This window comes from Cryptomeria japonica, chromosome 9, assembly GCF_030272615.1.
Source record: "Cryptomeria japonica chromosome 9, Sugi_1.0, whole genome shotgun sequence".
NCBI classification, from domain to species: domain Eukaryota; kingdom Viridiplantae; phylum Streptophyta; class Pinopsida; order Cupressales; family Cupressaceae; genus Cryptomeria; species Cryptomeria japonica.
In genome coordinates this window covers 377,553,995-377,570,851 of record NC_081413.1, presented here as the reverse complement: position 1 = coordinate 377,570,851, position 16,857 = coordinate 377,553,995, and the positions used below count along the sequence as shown (strand labels likewise).

Sequence of the window (16,857 nt, the reverse complement as noted above, 5' to 3'; positions counted from 1 at the left end):
GGATTCATTGTGATTTACGATGAGTGTTCTCATGTCGTTCTTGTTGTAGATACTTATTTTGCTCAACTAAAGCATTGTTGAGGAAGCATTGTTGAAGAATAGAAACAATATTTGATTTGTGGACTTTATGTCATTTCAACTCTTGTTAATAGAATTAGGAATTAGCGAATGTGATATCATTTTGAAGACTTTGAGCTCCAAACCGGTATTTTCAAGATTAAAGTTATTTGAAATACAGTAAGATAGCACCTCGAAGACTGTGCTTTATTGTGCCATCTTGGAAAAGAAATCTTAATTTGAAGACTTTGGGCTTCAAATTGGTATTTTCAATATTAAAGTTAGCTGAAATATAGTAAGATAGCACCTGGAAGACTTTGTGCTTTATTGTGCCATCTTGGAAAATGAATCTTAATTTGAAGACTTTGAACTTCATTTTATCATTTTGAAAAATATTGTCTAAACTTGTAACATGATATTAAAATAAAGACAGTGTTTTACTTTGAATATCTCAATTTGATACCGTGGGTTACATAAGAAATCATTTGAAGAAAGGTTGATAGGACATTAGTGATTCTTAAGGCTTTGAACGTAAGCAATCTTTCTCGTCCCAAAGAAGCAATGGAGGTCTTTGGGCCTTTATAGAATTGCTTCTTTACTTATGTGTATTTTGATCATTCCTTATTTTGGGTTAATTTGTAACATTGAAATTGTATGGATTATTGCCACTCGATATTGTAAATTCTTTCCTAAAGAAAGAGGAAATAATAACATCTATTCTTAAAAAGAGGATAGGATGATGCACCACCCAAGTCTAGATTAGAAATTGAAAAGTTGTCTTATTTTAGAAAGATAGAGTAGTAAATTAAAGGGGGGGCCTTCCCTTAGAAATTAAGAGAGATTCAATCTCACACGCTGTGGTTGAAACCACAATTTTGTAAACTCACCTAGTTTGCAAAATTTTCAACCAACAAACAATATGAGTATTAAACATCAATGCCTACATAAACTCTTATAGTAGATAAGAAAAAATTATTGGATATTCCAAGGAGTAATGTGAGATAAACAGAACAAAGTCTTCATAGGAAAAATGGCTTCTATTCATATTGAACGTTATGAAAGTGTGTTAATATTGAGTATAAAATTTCGTACACTGTTATATCCAAACAAGTGATGTGGAATTAGAAGAAATAAGACATCATACACACTAAAAAACTTGGTCTTTATGGGTTTTAAAACACAGTGTATTTTCCTACCTACAACATCTATTCACATTCACCTTAACAAGAAGCCAATCTGACTATTGAGCATCAATGCCCACATACACCATTTCAATATTTAATAAAAATCCAATGATGTCTTATAACATACAAAAGATGGACAAGACATCATATGAACATAAAACTTGGTTTGTGCATACCCTCGAGGCTTCTATTCTCATTCAACGTTACAAAAGACGGTATTAATATTAAACATCAATGCCCACATAGACTCTTATACTTCAATGTGAAAATGGCATGTGAAAATGGCATGTTTGGATACTTCAATATAAACTATAGATTTGTAAATTTGTGAGGTTAATTAAATGTTGCCATTTGTTATCCATGTTTATTATTTTCGAGGTTTCATTCATTGCAGTTTGCTTACAGCCCCGAAATAAATCAATCCGTACAAAACCACCATGTTTTTACTGATTGTTCAGAAAATAGGGATTTTGACATAGAGAAAATATAATTGATCTATTTCCTGAATATTATTCTAAATACCTACTTTGGATAATTATTTTAGTTTGGGTTCCATTAATTCCACAGTTTCCTAACAGCCCAGAAATAAACCCCTTCTGTACAAAACCCTCGTTATGGAGAATATATCAATAAACTCATTTGACATTTTACTAACAGCCCAAAAATAACCTCAAAAATTACCCATTTAAAACAATGTTTTACATTTTACTAACACCCAGGGAAAAAACCACTGACCGGTAAGGGTGGAAACCGGCATGACATATACCAAAACCAAAACCATCTGTACTAAACCCATCGTGTTTAGTACTAAACCCATTTGAATTGCATCTATGAATGTCGAACCACTGCAATTTTCAACAAGTTCTGTCAGTTATGGACACAACAGTGCTAACAAAGGCAGCTTACTACAACAGATTCAACGTAAAACCCATTTAAAACAAAAAAAATACCATTTGCAACTAAATTTTTATTTTTTTTTAAAGTTATTTACTCATTGTTTTTTATAGTTGCAATTCTTTATTATCCACCCTCCAATTGATGCTTTCTCTTTCGCGCTGTCACACGTTCACCAACAAACAACAAATAACAAAAACCCAATTTGTTTTCTTTCTAGCGTTGCAGCGCTTCAAACGCCATGTGTTTTAGGCAAATTCGCACCCGCCTACTTTAAAACCCATGATGTTTTCCCCACAGCTTGCTGGCAATGAAAACTTCCCACCGATTCTCATTTTTCAGACGGCTGTACAGTTTGTCGCTTCGTTGGCTTCACATCGATGTTTGCAAATGGTTGTCGGCTTACCTTTTCCCAATGGTCAATGGGCCCTGCCACGATGATCTTCGTCTGCTCTCCATCACCTCACATTGTCCCCAATGCTTACGTTGCAGACAAACTTCGTATGCCACATGTAGTCACGTATGTATGTCGATGTATGATATTTTGTACCTGCGTGCTATTTGTGTGGAGAGTAGTTGCTTCCATGCACTAGAGCTTCAATGTGCTAGATTTTAATTAAGACTTTAAGCAAAAAAGACTAGTTAAGTATGAGTCCAAAGATATACTAGATAGTATCCCCCATAATCTATTCGATCTAAGAGTATACTTTTCGCATGACTCCAACCATTACAATGAAGCATAACCTTTTAAAGATTTCACATATACTTTTCCAAAGATCTAATATTGATAAAAACTATTGGTTATACAAGATACTAAATAGATTCTAAATGATTTATGGTTTGTTTTTATATATATATTTCATGATGAAAATGCATGAATATATTGGTGTGTCGATCATATATGGGTAAGAATTGAATCTCAAAACCAAAGAATAAAGCTTGCACAATTTAAAACTATATCATACAAAGAATGATTATAATAGAAACCTAGTATTGATTCACATACAAGAACTAGACTCTGCATATAAGGCACATCACCGTGAAATTATAGCATCAAGAATATAACATTCTTCAATGATCCATGAATAAACTAATAAACTTTTTGTATTATTGTTGAAAAGACTTTGTGAAAACTTCAAAAAAAAATTACTAACATTTTATAATGATAAACTGATCAAACACTATTCATATTCGCAAATGTGATCCAGGACATAGTTGGCATTCACATAAAAATATCCAAAATTTGCGAAGACATTCACAATCCTAATCAAACATCAATAGATTTCTTTAATGGATTACAAAGATGCAGTTACAAAATGGAGTTGACACTCAAATTTACAATACTACAAGCAAGCCCTAAGACAGTTACAAAATGAAGAGCACCTCTACCTTAAAACATTTCTCTCTATTATGAATGTAATTCATCAACCTTTTTTATTTTCATAACATGTATACATAGCATCACATCTTATTTTTGGCAAACAGAGCAGATTCCAAGGAGTGATTTACAAGCTTGTAGGTGACCCGTACAAGTTGCATTATGTTCACATCACTTTGAACTTGAAACCAAACCTCTTGCATCAATAACTATGTCCCTTGTACTTAAAACCATGCCCTAGAGGGGTACATAAATACATACGAACATATCAAAGTCTACATGAATCAAATCACATCCCAATTAAACCATTAATGGTATTCATGTACATGCATGGAAGCAAGTGTGAGTCTCTATTTGGACAACAAAGTCTGCAACAAAGCTTTGGCAATCTGTAAGGTGCAAAAGCAAAGACAACGTGCAATTATTGCAAGATCATGAGGACTCTAAAATCTCAGAGCAAGATGAAGACAAAGAATTAGAGAAAGAAAGCCAAAGCTAAATACAATAGTAATGGGGAAAAAGTCCACAAGGAAAGGTGCACATAGATCAAAGGTCAACAGGCAATTGTGAACACTGCAAAAAGTTACAGATGGAATGTGCTTGGCAAGCAATTTGCAAAAAATGCTCATCTGTAAAAGAGTCCACGAGTCTATGAAGGATGAAACTTATCAGGAATGGAAATAAAAAAGCAAGGCAAAGAAGCAAATTGCAAGCGAGCAAGGAAAGTTCACCAATCAATGTGGAGCACAAGAATATGGCTGCACTTTGCAACATTTACATGCTACTGTGAGAGTCTGTAAGGTCTGTAGTATAAACTTGGTAAGCAACAGGGGTGAGAACACAATTTGCAAAGCTTGCAAAATTGCACAATTTTCCAAAGTTCTATTTATACCCCCATTTGACCCAAAAGCTTCCAAATTAGAAAATATTGACACTTAGGCACACGACAAAGGCTTAGAGCATGGAACATGACACAAAGTATGATCTTCCAAAGGGGCCAATTGGGAAAGATCTCAAATTGGTTATCAATGATGGGCAGCGAGAGCAAAAGCAACATGCTCATGCATTCTAAATCCCTAGGTACATGCACTCGTCAAGTCCAAATTGGATGCCTACATGCAATGCATGAATGCTCATAAACAACTCACAAGCAAGGGGATCTACACCAAAAGTAATTTACATTTAACCACATCTAAATGGTAAATGAAACCCAACGAAAGTTCACCATTATGATGTAAGTCAATCTACCTCTTTTCTATCCCAATGGATCATGGACCAATACCCATGGAAAGCCTCCCAATATATAGCAAGTAAATACTCATCTATTAGAATATATTTGCATTGAAAATAGTGATGACTTCCTCAACAAGTCTTACACATATAGTTTTGATCCTTTGATGGAATGATTATAGATAATAGAGATTTTCCACGCATTAAAATATAGGGAAAAAAGATCCTTGATATAATGCCTCTTTGTGTGATGGGAATAGCAGACCCTAAACTTTAAAAGCTCTCTTCCAATAGTCCTCAAATTCAAACATTTTATCTTTAACTCACACATTAGGCTTGTGGCCTTGAACAGTGAAAGTTCTACCATTGCTCCTTCATGGAGGCACCATTGATAAGCATTGACATTATTGGATATAGCACCTGCAATACTCTAATGATTCTTTTCACCTAAGTTGGATTTTCCACTTCTATATTGCAACGTGAAACAATGTAAAAGAAATGGCACTATGTCTTCTGGTCAAATGCCTCTTTCATCACCGTCCCTCCTGTCTCTATCATAAAATCGGTAATGTAATGTTCACTTAAATAAAACTATGATGCAGAAACCTAATGCTATTACATTTTAAAAACCTAAAATCTGCATCTAATACTCTTCTATAATGGCAGTTATGATAAATAGCGATAGTGGTAGAGCCACACCTTATGCATTCAATTATTCAACATAAAGGTGGACAAATTCCCCACATCTCATACTCAGGCATATGGCCATTGTAACTATACCCAAAACTATTTACAATGCCCATGTAATAGTGACACCGTCAGTTAAAGAAATGTCACTCTTTAAAATTTATGTCAATCAGCAGCAAAACTATATTTAGAACCAAATGCTCAGAAATCAATATGCATCTCAATCAATACTCCTTGAAAAGTGGATGAAGGCTTCTGAAACTTTGTAATCCAACTGAGAAGCAATTGATCATTTATGTATTTGACCAGATTTAGTGTACTTAAAGAACGAGTTCCAGTCACTTTGGCTGTCTTTCCATACAGTGACCAGCAACAAATTTACCTCAAAAACAAGAGGCAAATGCATGCCAAAAGAACCCTGCTCTAAAACTCGAACTGTACCACAAAGAATGGCACAATTCAGTCCATTGTATCCACTCTAATCTCGAAATTGATATATTGCAGTTTAGGCATACTGTAAGTAAATGGATTGAATTAACGCTGCTTCTCACTTCACACCAATTGGGATATCAGCTTCAGTAACTAAGCTTTTCATTGACTTTCCAAGTTATTTGCAACCTTTCAGCTATCAAGTTAGGATCACCGTAAGCAGAAGAATCTGATGGGAATCCCCTCTGCAAAAGAACATTGAAAAGGGAAATATCAGTCTTGGTCAGGATTGGAAAAAATAGCATAGTACATAACGAATAGCTGCTCCATCATTGCCAGATATCAAGAAACAACGTTGTGTGCTTTTAATTCCAAAAATACTATGAGCTACTTCCAGCCAAATTTTCTTGCTCGACTGAAAAAAGTATTTAGTTGCTAATAATTAGGCCTTAAAACTCCAATCCAGTTTTTATTTGGCCTTTTCATCTTACTGCAGCTAAAGCTTTGAATGTGTCTTCCCTTCGAATGCGCTCTCGAATGACTAAAGGCATTCTTTTGGGATCACTTTCAAAAGTACAGTACATGCGAGTGTCTCTTAATCTCATGAGTACACCATCAACTCTTAGCTGCCAAAGCAAGTAAAACCCACTTATAATTGTTTTACATGGTCAAAGAGAACATGTGCACATAAAGTGCTCTAAGCTTTCAACGCTATGCAACTTTTAAAACATAGTGAGAAAAGTAATCTTACCCAGAAACGAAGAAGAAGAAACCAGCAAGTTGGCATGACTCTCTACAAGGAAGAGTTACTTATTAGATACATAACCTTTAAATTTCAGCAATAGGAAGCAAACATGAAAAAATTTCTAAGTGGAAGATTTTGATAGTCAAGAAGACTGTCTAGCATTCGCATGTATTGTAATTTTAAAATGACTAAACTCCCAACTTACAATTTTTACAGTTAAGAGTGAAACACCATTGTCAGCCAATTCATCTTCATACAATACTACCTGTTATGCCACAAATAAGAAAAATTAGCACTGTGAAGATAATTCAGATGAATATCAGATAGCTGAAAAGATCTTTCCTTCTGTTACAATTAAGTAGTTGAAATTAGAGCCAGATCATTCAATGCAAAAGGAAAATTCAAAATTGGCATGTAATAATACATTGCACAGAAGTTATTAGACCTTAAGCAACATTAAGTTGCAATTACCTCGTCATAAAACAGTATTGGATCCTTTGATTGTAGTGCTACCAAATTTATACAATCTTCACACTCTACCCACCTCAGAGTTTGATTTGTTTCTTTTGGTGTTACCTCCATCTCTACCTGTTCATTTTCATTTTTATTAAGATTTAGCACAGAGACTACTTAATAAGACAATATCACATAATATTTGCTTAGTATAAATAATGCAATACAAGATCCAAGGAAATATAGTCATAGTTTATGAGCAATATGTGTAGTGTGTGTTTACATGTCTGATACTTCACATTGAACAAAAAAGAATATGATGCCATCTGCAAGCAAAGCAACTAAGGTATTCTTTATCAATGAATAGGTTGGGAAATGCAATGTTAAAAAATATAGATCAGCATCGGATTCATACAGGTGAGAAGTCCATAAATTTATGTCTCCTACTTTCAAAACTAAAATAACATCTCAAGGTGAAAAAGAAACAACTTCCCAGTGTATGCATTAATCTTCAAGTCAATAACTAGGTATAAGTTTTAAAGTACCCTATGAGTTCACAATAGTGACATGTAACTCCATCGTATGAGTAGTAAATACTAGAAGACTAATCTAAATCAGCAATTTTTGTTATAATCACTTTTTTACCTGTATAATGACCATTTGTCCCTAAGGAGGGGGATATCATTTTTTGTTAAATGATTCACAAGGCTTCCTTAACTACAGTTCGGAAATTTCATCATCTAGAACAGAGCTATAGGTCCAAGGTAAAGAAGGCTCCTAAAAAACATTAAAAATCAAAAGCTGTACTGAGTGAAACAAAAAGAGAAGATGCAAGTAAAGCGGAGCTTGAGTTATTGCTTGTTGATGATCATGGGTTATAACATAGTGTTCCAATGTATAACTTAAAAGTTATAACCAAAAAAGACAAAATGCCGAATGCTTAAGGAATCTGTTTGATTCACATTGCCAACATACTTCCAGCCTATGCCAATGGCATTTTTGGATGGCACATGCATTCATCAAAACATAAAAGATTGAGGATTCTATCATATGTGACAGTGCAAACTGCCTTGGTTCAAAAGTGTGCAAAGTGTGGAAGCACAAATAAAGCAAATGCAATGTTTGACACACACAAACAAAAATCTTCAAAAAAATCCAATTATACCCAATTTTTTGTGAATCTTTCCCACAAGCATAAACGATGTGTAATTTCGAGAGTTTTCAGGATATGTAATTATGTAGTTTTAGTTCAAGGACATCATCTCCGAGTCCTGTCATGTACTGGCCAAAATGCAAAAACAATCAAATATTGAGAACTATAAAGCGTCAAGGGGAACCATCTTACCAGCATGTTCTTGGTGCCATTCTGAGCAATGTGGCAAAGTTTCATGACAACCCACTTCACTATTTGTCAGATTTTAATGCTTCAATTTTTGCCACCCCCTATCTGGAAAATGTCAAAATATTGTTCTCGGGTTTGCATCATGAGAAAAGATATTTGGGTTCTGCTCATTATATCCCCATTTGTCACCGGTTGAAATTTCGAGGTCGAATTCTTTGTCAATCAAAAGTTATGGCAGTTTCGGTGTATTGAACCTTTAGGGGAAGTAGTGGGAAATAATGGTTTTTTAAATATTATTTTAATATTTTAAAATCTTTTTATTTATTTAATCATTATTCTTGCTACGATCTTTTTCAATCAATACTTTCGTGCTCAGTCACCCCAAAAGTTGAACATTTTTTACATCCAAATGCTTGAAAAGTCTGACTTTCTAACTTCTGCATTCAGGCATCTAAAAGTTGAACTTTCTAACTTTTGCGTCCATTGCTCCAAATTTCGAACTTTTGAACCTTATTTGGGTTTTTCAAGATTATTTCAAGAATTCGTAACCGTCTTCCCTACGCAAGAAAAAATAGGAGCTCCAGAACAGGATACAGCCATCCATTTGAAGCATAAAGGAGAGAGTGCTTCCACCTAATCCCGTAGTCGCAAATACCTTAAAAGACATGCATGCAAAATGTGCAATTGTAGATCATGCATATGAACTGTTTGATAAAATTCCTCAAAGAAATGTGGTCTTATCACAGCATATACACAAATAGATTTGTGGAAGAGTTTTGGAAGCCTTCATGCAGCGAGTAGAAGTTTTAAGCAAAGACAGAACGCGTGAGCCCTTGAATAGGATGCTGCAAAGGAATATCATCTCAAAGGGTGCAATGATTGCAAGGTGCGCACAGGATAGACATACTAAAAAGGCATTAGAAATTTTCAAACAAATGCAATATGCTGATGTTGTAGTTGCAATTATTCTTGCAGACATGTATGCAAAGTGTGGAATCACAGCCAATGCACCAAATTGTTTAATAGAATTCCTCAAAGAGATGTTATCTCATTGCAGATAATGTTTTTATTGATGAGCGATGGAAACAAGGTGTAGATGTTTAACATAACATTATAGAAGAATGAATGTTGCTACAAATGTATTGGCAATGCAAAACTCAAGATTCCAAAATCTTTGCCAACATCTATTTCTGCCTGCATACTTTATCTTTGAGATGCCAGTTAAACCTATGGTGTTTTGTGGGCATGTTCTGGAACGAGTTCTGAAGGATTATGTTATGTGGCGACCTTGAATGGCAAATATGATACTGTCGAGAAACAAATTCATAGTGCAGGTTGTTGAAGCCTTCTAGACGTACAGAGCAAGATCATCACATCAGCAAGGGCAGAGTGCAACATCAATGATTTCTTCAGGCCACAACGAAGCTAACACCGAAAAGTCTACTTGACTTTGACTGACACATTTTACTATGTCATTTTATCTATGTAATTGGGTGAAGTCACAAAAGTTACTTTTTATATTTACTTTTTACTTTTGTGATTTTTCTACCTTTTTGGGTAACTAGGTAGCAAGTGGTTATTTTACAAAAATAAACAACTACGTAAAATTCATTGTAATTTCTCTAAGTGAGAAAGTAGTTATAAAAGGTAGTTACAAATTGGTTATTAGGGAGCTATTAGGAGAAGTCTATATATATTAGAATTCACATTGTAAAAAGGGGGGACTTTTTGCAAGGGGGAAACTCTGGAGAAATTTTCAGAGATATTTTGAAAAGCTTTTATGTTTACACTATGTACAAAAAGGATTTTGGAACTGTATAATTTCAAAGATAATGAAGAAAGCAGTTTAGTTCATGTGTTCTAAATGTGTTCCTATGTTGTCAATGCTAGTTTCTCGTATGTTAAGTTGGTAACCTTTTTATGCACATGTGTTAAACATTGATTATCTGTGTAATTGATGTGATGAAACACACTCATCTCCTGGTACCTTGATTTGGATGTGCTTGTATAACCTATCTCTCTGTATGTCAAGGTTTGTTATTCTTCTTTCACAATCATTAGTAATTACAGACTTGACCATATTCTGTCCTAAAACCCTCTCATGATCTGTCTTCATTTGTGGACTCTCACTTGGTACTCGTATGTCTGCCATTGGGGTTTCTTTTGTTCATCTTCATTTAGTTTTGTTATTTCTCAAACTGTTGGAACAATTGTCACTGCTACCCTTCCTATGCCTCCCCGGATGAAAGTAACTTTGTCTTGCCTCCCACCCACGATCGGATGCTCTAAACGGAAGTCAACAACTAGAATAAGGAGGGCGTTCAACCGGTTACCCGACCAGCCCCTACCATTCTATAGGCAATTCCAATTGTTCAACCTGTTCAATCAGCAGGAAGGTCGGAAGGAAGGAAGGGCCTATACTATAAAGAAAGGTCTTCCTCAGGAAAGAACTAGGCAATAGAAGTATAGTTTTGGAAGAAAGGTAATAGAATATGCTGTAAGTGACTAGTTCAAACGGTTACCCGATTGTTCTTCCAAACCTGCTACCGGAGCCTGAACCCCCCCGGACATTCACCTCCGGTTGGATGGGATGGAGCACTTCCTTCTTTCTCGTTAACTAGGTGGTGGCTGGATGGCCTAACATTCTTTCTTGGAGCACCCCCGGTTGTTTCCTGCATTAATGCTTCACCCCCGGTTGGCAAGAAAGTAGATTCCTTGCCCTCAAGTGGCACCCCCACCCAATGGAGCAGAGATAGTTGGGTGAAAAAGGATGGCAGGATAGAACAAAGTGTTGGCTCCGAGCACACAGAGAGAGCCCTATCCTGATCGGCAGGTGGAGTTGGGGGTGAAGGATGGATAATGTAGTTGCGAAAGTGGGTGAGGGCAAGGAGAACCGGAGGAAGCTAGTCAATACCAGAAGGTGTTAACTCCCCCGGAAGGTTGGAAGGATGGGAGAATGAACGAGATTCAATACCATAGGATGCCCATCCATTCACCCCCAAGTAGTTCACCCCCAGATTGCAGTTTTAGGGAAGATTCAACCGAACTAGCAAGCATGATTTCTAATTTCTAATCGCCAACCTTGCTTCACCCCCTCATTGATTGTTTACCTCGATCCATCTCCTTCATTGCCGGCTTCATTGGATTGTTCTCCAAAGGTTGGAGCCCCGGGAAATATGGATTGTTTGGAAGGAAGGTCTTACCATCCTCCTACTATAAGGTTAGGGAGTGCCCGCCCAGTGGGGGCCCTACTTTCTCTAATCGGCCAGCCCATTCACTATAGTGAGTTAGGCCAACCGGTATCAAGTGATTTAGGACAGCCAACCGGAGGTGAAGGATGGATCAGGTGGGAGGAATAGAAAGTGAGGATGGTTATTTCGATGGAAGTTCAAGATGGACAGTGGGAGTGCTCGATAGAACTCAACGAGGAGAATTACCCAGCCGCTAATTAATCCCACCGCCTACACCCCCGGTTGGGAGGCAGAAGTTAACAAATTGATGGAACAACAGTAGCTTTATTTATCTTGTTGGAAGGTCTATTGCTCCCTACCGGAAGTGGCTTTCTTAATCTGGATGGCCCGGAAGTAGCTGCCATCACATATAGTTCACTCATCCTTATAGCTTTAGTTAGGACCCAACTGACCTGTCTAACGTTGATTCCCTTTCTCATCTATATTCCAAATGATTCAATCCAGCCTAACTCCCACCAGGCGAGGATTCAATCCAGTAGGTGGTTGGAGCTCTTCTCGATCCATAGATCCGATCAGCCCGAAGGTGAGAGGCAAGATCCTTCATTTCTATCCGAAAGGAATTCAACAACTACCTTTATCAATCGGCAACCCCATCCTTTGTTACTATGAAGGACCATGCCTCTGGGTGGGGTTCAAGCATGCTTTCTAGCTATTTATCTTCCCACACGAGATGAAATTTGAGTTAGAGGAATAACTGCAATGACAAATATGTTTACCAACAAACCTCAAAAGACATCTATCAATGTTTAAAAACTTTCATTAAGCATGACCAATATTTTAGTCCTACAGTCTTGCAACAACTAGCAACATTATGCTCATTATATATTCATGTAAAGATATATCTTTCCTAGTATCAATTGCAATAATATTCTTAGCATTCTAGTTTCATATCCTTATTATGTAACCCATTATTCTTGTACTAAGCTCGGTTCTCGCAATAGATAACTTCTTTTACACTTGACACTTAATAACTAAATGCTTCTTGTAATTACAGATACCCCCACGTCATAATGTGTTCTTTGGTATGATTATAAAATATAGGGAAACTCGTGCTTAAAACTCATCCACTATACTTATTTCCCTTAATGTTCAAACATAAAGTTATTTGAATAATTATATCTTGAATATAGTAATTTATTAGTTTATAAAATCCTTCATAATCTCAACTTCTTCGCCTGGCACATAATCCATGTTAATATTGAAGATCTTTCTTTCTTTTCTTTTTATTTTCCTTGATCTAAGCTACAACAAAAAATGTGATCTAATATCATTTGAGATCAAATTAAGCATATTGATTTTCACTAAAGTAACCACCCACGAGAGTCATTCTTTTATTTTTTTGCAGTCATGACTAAGTATGTGTGGAGTTTAACATCCTAAAAACATTATTGCTACCACAAATATTCAATTAAGAGATCATAAATGCTGAATAACGTCCTTCCAATTGCTTCCTAGATAGGGACATGACTGATGTTTTTATATTTATATAATGATAATTACAAAAATATAAGCTAAACATTTACTGCTACTTTCGTGAGATAAAATCTAGAACTTCATAATATCTTTATTCACATTATTGACAAGAATGATATCATTAATGGATTACTAACGCCATCTAGAAACAAAATTTCAATAAATGATTACTACTCATTTGTAATTTACCTTTACCGGGTTCAGCCCTGGGACACCGGATGCAAGTTTGGGTCCGCTCCAGGTTTGGGTCTGAGTCAGCACCTGATCCAGGGTTGGGTTTGCCGCCTTGAGACAATGGAAATTTTTATTTGACAAACTTAAATAACCATAATTATTATTAATAATTTAGTTAATAAGTATTGATTTGATCTCCAGGTTCATATTGTCTAAATTTCCCTCCATGGTTAATAATTATTAATTTGCTTTGGTTAAAGATATTTTATAGAAATTTTAATATATATATATATATGACTTTTACATTGTTTTTGTACTAACAAACCAAAACCCTTTAAAAAATTTGCTAAACCGGCAAACCAGGTTTGTGAACCCAGCAAATTTTTTAATATATATATATGATTTTTACATTGTTTTTGTACTAACAAACCAGGTTTGTGAACCCAAATCTAAACCCGAACCCAAACTGGTAACTTAGTAATTTACATTTAAATCTCATACCTCTCCCTGTAGAAAAGTCCATAATTAGCATTGAAATTGGCTGTAAACTAGAACTGTAAGTTGAAATTTGCTTTTCTTTTAAACTTTATATCTCACAGAAACTATGTCAAATTTATTTCAATTATTGCATTCAATAATGCAGAATTAAATCTGCCACTTGATATGACAATACTCCTCCATAAACTTTGTCCACATTGTCTCTATCACCACCACACAGGGTGCCATGAAGCCCACCACATCCAGGCCAAAGATTTCTCTTATCCATCTCTGTTTGCCACTGTTTTTTTTCATATCTTGCCCTTTATTCCAATTTTGTCCTCTCCAATTTCTGCTTTGCTCTCTCTTCCTCACATCATAATCTTCATTTGATCTACCTCCCAAATATGCCTTTTCAACAAATCCAAGTCGCACATGTCCCAAGAGTATTGCATTCCGTAAGACCAAATCTCTTTCAGGTATTATGTCAAACAATTCTCATGCGTTGTCTATGCTTGCAATTTTGTATGAATGTGTACCAAAACAGTTGTAACCATAGATGGGACACTCGCAGAGTACTTGGCGAGATTCAAAAACTCGCCGAGTTTTTGAGCTCTGCGAGTTTTTATGACTTTAACTCGCAGCAAAAACTCGCCGACTTTTTTCGACGATTTTCTTTAAAAAACTCGGCTAGACTTAAAAAAGAGACCCAAACATGTCAAAAAATTATCAATTTTTGTTTTTTCAGGTCAGTTTCATTCTCTTCATCAGAATATACACATGAAATATAACATTTAAGTATAAGTGGCATTTCAATATGTCTTTTTCCTTTCTTATACTTTATAACACCCAACACCTTTATAAAATAATAAGTATTTTTGGCGCTGCCCCTTGACCCTGCAAGGGGCGATGCCCCTTGACCCCAACTTGGGGGCGCTGCCCCCAAACCCCTGTCGAAAAATATAGGGGGAAACTGTGCTGATGGAAGTAGGGAAAATTTAACCTCCAAGTCTGATTAGGCTCCATATAACAACATAATTAGCATTGAAGAAATCTTGGTATTATACATTTTAGAGTTGAAAGTTTGAAACTATGAGTATGAATGATGAAATTTCAAATATTGCGTGTTTGTAGATCTCCACCAAGATCTAGACCTATCTCTCTACCCCTTTTTTTCTCACCCTCAGACCCCAGCGAGGGGTGCTACTTTCAACCTAATTTTAATTTGCAGATGCTTGGTGGCAAAGTTGGGGTGGAAATACCCCAAATCTCAAAAAATTTGCCCTTAGAATCTTATGTCAACCTTGTAGTTCATCTAGTTGTGAGCACAATTAGAGCGTGTTTGAAGCCATCGACACGAAGAAGAGGAGCAAGCTAGCTCAAAAACACCTCAATGACCTTGTCTTTGTGCAATATAATCTTCGATTGCGCATAAGGAAGGTAGAGGAAGTAGCAGGTGGTCCACTTGACTTGGATGATATAGATCCTTACAGTGATTGAACATCATAAGAGCAGCCTCCATTGTTTTCTGAGGATGACAACACTGATTTGGAGAGGCAAGCTATGGAGGAAGAGGGGGGTGGGTTTGGTTTCACGCTGGATGACATTGAGGAAGAGGATGAGGATGAGGAGTCATTGCCAGTGCCACAAGCAAGTGGAGACAAGCTTCATCCAGGATGGAGGAAGAGCTAGCCATACCGAGCGAGGAGGCACAGTCACGCCCACTGCAGACTTATAGGACTAGACCCTCTAGTTTTACCTCTCCTCTAGTTTTAGCTAGAGCTGGGAAGAGGAAGTTGTAATTGTAATTTGTAATGATGTATTTACTTTTGGTTTTACAAAAACTATTTACTATTTTGCTCCAGCCATCAGCATTCCTCATGAGGATGCGATTTTGTAGACACTTTGCATTTAAATATATCTAGAATCAGCTTGTTTCTTTTGTGTTATCATTTATTGACTCATTGGATGCATCTTCTCATTAAATTTTCCAAAAAAAATGCATTTTTTATTAAAATTAAGCGTTTTTTTACGTTGCCGAGTTTTTCGCCGAGTTTTTCCGAGTTTTTCCAGAGTTTTTCCCGAGTTTTTTTCTCAGGGGCTTGGCGACTCGAGCCAAGTCGCGAGTAGTCCAACTATGGTTGTAACTACAACATTTGGCAAAATCCCTCTCTTCCTTATGCTTTGAGTGACATCCATCATACCTGTAAAAACTTTTCTCAACTATCACACAAATCTCTCATTTGCGTCTCCAAACAACCACACTCTGCCCTCGCTCTTTCTCCTACACTTGTCTTCTCCCACTGGCCTCTATTGTTTACGTTTTTTTTTACTTTCTCCAAAAGACTATGATTTTCTTCACACAATCATCACTAGTTGTCGCTTCCATACTTGGAATGGATCTGCCCTCTTCTGTGTAGATTCTCCTTCCTTCTTCTACATGACTCCTCCTTTTTCCTCCCTTCATCTCCTTTACTGCTCATGTTCTACCTTTTTCCATATTTTACATCCCCTTCCTCTTTTTTGCTTGTATGGCAATCCATAATTTGTTCAAAAGCTCTCCTTATGGCACAAGCTGGAGGAATGCTAACAAAAGTTGTGGAGTCCCATACAAAGACGTGGTGCCCATACTGGCACCATCCCTTTTCCCAACGATTTTCTATTATTTAGTATGCTTTGATGGATGACCATGCCTTTACTCAACGTGCTCCACTGAACACAAGTCAATCAAAATTAATTATTTTGAGGCTCATGTTCCTTCCTAAGTATGGACACCATGCCTCTTTATGGCATTTCCAACAACCCCTAATTCACTTCTACACGTTGTTTGTAGGGATGTGACAAAATCATAGCAGGTTTCATCTTCTTAAAACAGGGAGTCTCATCTTTTCAAAGGATTCAATTCATATCGTTCAAACATTAGAGATTACATTGTGAACAATGGTAGTTTGCAGTAAAAAAACAGAGCAAACAGTGAGGGCTTCATTTCTTTCTCAGCATATTTGGAGTTTAATTGTGAAAATTCCAAACAGTAGTTCTTAAGGACAAAACAATTGGAATTCCATTGTGAAAATTCATTAAAA

At 36.2% G+C, this 16,857-nt stretch overlaps 1 protein-coding gene across 3 annotated transcripts in view; it reads right to left on the bottom strand.

The window, feature by feature from the left end:
- Positions 1-4,815: 4,815 nt before the first annotated feature.
- LOC131072610 (TIP41-like protein) overlaps positions 4,816-16,857 on the bottom strand; it is an 87,818-nt gene continuing 75,776 nt past the window's right edge. For 2 of the 3 annotated variants that reach the window (XM_058008843.2, XM_058008834.1), the window contains 5 exons: positions 7,076-7,192; positions 6,810-6,869; positions 6,611-6,652; positions 6,351-6,485; positions 4,816-6,104 (listed from right to left, as the gene is read on the bottom strand). In XM_058008843.2, coding sequence (XP_057864826.1) covers positions 6,006-6,104; positions 6,351-6,485; positions 6,611-6,652; positions 6,810-6,869; positions 7,076-7,192 — 453 coding nt within the window. In that variant the 3' untranslated portion in view covers positions 4,816-6,005. The remainder of the gene's footprint in view (positions 6,105-6,350; positions 6,486-6,610; positions 6,653-6,809; positions 6,870-7,075; positions 7,193-16,857) is intronic. The other variant, XM_058008851.1, reaches the window with a different exon arrangement.